Source organism: Danio rerio, chromosome 7 (genome assembly GCF_049306965.1).
Source record: "Danio rerio strain Tuebingen ecotype United States chromosome 7, GRCz12tu, whole genome shotgun sequence".
In the NCBI taxonomy this organism is placed as follows: Eukaryota; Metazoa; Chordata; class Actinopteri; order Cypriniformes; family Danionidae; genus Danio; species Danio rerio.
The window spans coordinates 40,986,586-40,990,265 of NC_133182.1; the positions used below are offsets into that span (position 1 = coordinate 40,986,586).

At 39.9% G+C, this 3,680-nt stretch overlaps 1 protein-coding gene across 1 annotated transcript; it reads left to right on the forward strand.

The window, feature by feature from the left end:
• The first annotated feature begins 289 nt into the window (after positions 1–289).
• mnx1 (motor neuron and pancreas homeobox 1) lies at positions 290–3,070 on the forward strand. Its single transcript, NM_001009885.2, is given in 3 exon segments — positions 290–920; positions 2,047–2,207; positions 2,394–3,070. Coding segments are annotated over 3 exon segments (936 nt in total). The 5' UTR covers positions 290–421; the 3' UTR covers positions 2,670–3,070.
• Positions 3,071–3,680: the final 610 nt, after the last annotated feature.

Here is a 3,680-nt window from a genome sequence, read left to right on the forward strand (position 1 = left end):
CGGTGTTTAAATAATGAAATCTTGATAACTTTATAAATGTTTCATGTTTCAAAGTTGCATGTTAATAATTGCCCTTTAGACTCTACAAATCTGGAATTATTCATAAATTAAGTAGATGTAAAATGTATGTGTGCATGTTGTGTTTCCCACTTAAAAAGCTTTCATTTTATGGGAGAACATACTTATGACAACTCTTGAACTTCTACAAGCACACCGTGAACACTGGAATCACTGTCCAATCGGAAATGCACAAGAATGACGTGAATGACCAATCCACTCCCTCTCGGGCAGCAGTTGACAAGTGGACTTCTGGCTTGCACACCTTGGCCAAGATCATAACTTTACGAAGAGGAGCGGTGACACTCCTGACAGCCTTTTAAAGTTACGAACGACGCGTTAATCTGTTTGTGAGGTGGGCCAGATGGAGAAATCTAAAAACTTTCGGATCGACGCGCTTCTGGCTGTCGATCCACCAAAAGTGCAGACCTCGCCGCTGGCGCTGGTCACCTCCCTGCCCACCTCATCCATATCCTCCTCCTCCGACAGCGTCCAGGCGGTGGAGCTGACCACGAACTCCGACGCACTCCAGACAGAGTCTCCATCGCCACCCAGGATATCGTCTTGCGGCTTGATTCCCAAACCAGGTTTCCTGAACTCTCCACATTCGGGCATGGTCGGACTACACCCTCAGAGCAGTACCGGGATTCCTCCTCAGGCTCTCTACGGTCACCCAATGTACACGTATTCAGCAGCAGCGCTCGGTCAGCACCCGGCGCTCTCGTACTCATACCCGCACGGTTCCCACCATCATCACCATCCCAGCGACCCCCTCAAACTCACAGCCAGCTCCTTTCAGCTCGACCACTGGCTGAGGGTCTCCACCGCCGGAATGATGCTGCCTAAAATGGCAGATTTCAATGGTGAGTACCAATTGACTTTCATCAATAATATTTGTTTTTGTTATTATTAATATTATTGTTATTATTAGTAGTAGTATATTGACATTTTTATACGCTACAAGTTTCCATTTTTTTGTTGTGCTTAAAAAGTGTATTTTTTAACACTAATTTTGAACAATTAACATTTAACAATTGGCCTACTGATTTATGCTGCTGTATCATGATGTAAATAAAAATAATCATATTAGATTTGAGCCCCTAAACCATAAATACTGCACTGGGCCTGTTCAGTCAGATCTAGCAAGCGCGTGCAGAGTCAGTAAAGCTGTTCTCTGACTGAGACTGAACGAGCACTCTCTTTCAAAGAGGGGCTAAAATGGACAGATAATGGACAGAGGGAAAGTGGCGGACGAGTGTGAAAACCACAGCCTGCCAACTGTGTACACTGCAGACACAGTCTCTCTGTTCCGCTGCTCGTCTGCAGATTTTCTCAAAGCTCTCCCAAACAAATCAGATAGGGTGGAAATGTTACCAGATGTACTGACAATGCCGTGGCACATAGAGGGTATGTGTGATTGGGAATAAGTCCTTTAAGACTAAAGATTTTAACATTTCTTGCCGTGCCATTATGTTTCTTTAAATTCTTTGTGAGTGTAGTGTAAAATCCACAGTGGTGCAGCAATGTACTGTTACACGGCTGCTAGGCCTATACATAAATAAATTGATAAAAAACGCAGCCTGCATGCAGTTTCACTGTTTGTGCCATTCTCAAGAAAATATTCCTATATAACATTTCGATATACTGTGGTAATTCACCAAATATATATATATATTTTTTCAGATTAAATGTCCTCTTCCTGCTTTTATATTTGCTTGGTTAAGTCTAGTGCGAGACGTTGCATAGCTATAATTTGCTTTTGAATTTACATTCGTTTACCGAAAGAACTGGTAAGAACTGTACAATAAAAAAATCCCTGAACTTAAAATGTTGTAAAATATATCAATCTTGGTTCTAAATAGAATTTGCGGATGGATTCCCTAAAACATTAATAAATAATTAAAAAAATTATTTCTTATAGAGGTATGGAAGTATCAATTTGCTGTCTGTGTAAAATGTGCAGTTTTGTTTTTAAAATTCTCCATGCAGGCCAGGCGCAGTCGAACTTACTCGGCAAGTGCAGAAGACCAAGAACTGCGTTCACAAGCCAGCAGCTCCTTGAACTTGAGCATCAGTTTAAGCTGAATAAATATCTATCCAGACCAAAACGCTTTGAAGTGGCCACGTCATTGATGCTAACAGAGACGCAGGTAAACCTTTCTTTTAACGCATCGCCTGACCAGTCTATTTTATGTCTAATTTGTTCAAAACAAGCCAATATTTTCTACAATAAAAAAAGCTTCAAATGAACATGACAGATTAACAAAGGTCGAATAATGCCAGTTTCAATTATTGTGAATTAATAAACGCAATGTGCGTAATGTTTTTTTCTTCAGGTGAAAATCTGGTTTCAGAACAGGCGCATGAAATGGAAGCGCAGTAAAAAGGCCAAAGAACAAGCCGCTCAAGATGCCGAGAAGCAAAAGGGAAAAGGAAACCACGACAAAATGGACGGACTGGAAAAGGACTACCAGAAGGTAGATTCAGGGAAAAGTAACAGAATACGGGACTTTAGGGACAGTGACGACGAAGAAGGAGATAACTATATGCTGAATTCATCTGATTGTTCCTCTGAGGATGAACGAACCAATGACATAAGTCCACAACCATGAGACCTTATAAAAACGAAAGACTATGAGTGAATTATGTGATTTGCATGTATCATCATCTTGCAGTCAATATGGAAATGCAGAGGTGACATCCACATGAGCTGTTTGTACACATACAAACATAAATACTATTCCTGAAGAGCATGTGGTAATCACATCAGGTAAAATAGATGAGTAAAGGCCTATCAATAATTAACATCATTAAGATGTCCCCATATCCATGACCACTGCGTGTTTATTTCTGAATTGAAATAGGATGAAAATAGGCATTTCATACTAGAATCATACGTGATCTGTTTATTTTTATACAATGTATTTATAACTAAATCGCTTTTAAAATGCATGTAAATTATTGTTTATGTTTATCAGTTGTACGCTCTGTGAATAAAGTTACATTTTTGTAATTTCTGGCGGGTTTGCTAATTTGTATCAATTTGACCTCGAATATTCCTGTAGAAAGTTAAAGAAAAAAGCGTGAAGGAAAACAAGCTGGATGTGAAGCGGTCTCTGTTGTCGGTGGCACTGTCGGGTCATGGGAATCGCTGTTTATAGAGCTCTCATATCTGTGCAAATGTGCGAGTAAGCATACTCGAATATGGCGAAACATTTCGCACCACTGCAGCAATGGGCACCCAATAATGAACCTTTGAGACAAAGCCCATCCATCATCAGAGGACATCACAGGAGCTATTTTACAGCTCTTTTATATTTGATACATTTGTCTTTTAGTCGAGTGATTTTAGATCGACCTTTCCGCTGATTCTCGTGTTATAACCGAAAATCGGCTTCTGTCATGTTAACACAGAGTAGAAGTATTAGCTAAACCAAAGACAGAGAACTCGTACTTAGAAGGACATGAATTGAAAATGATAAAGAAAGCAGGAGAGCACTGAATGTTGGATTGCTCTACAGCAAGACTTTTTTTAATGGTCTTTTCGGCAATCTAATTGAGGTCTATTTCGCATAAGTGCATTTCCTCCTTTATTAATAACGACATGCTTTATTGGGTAATAA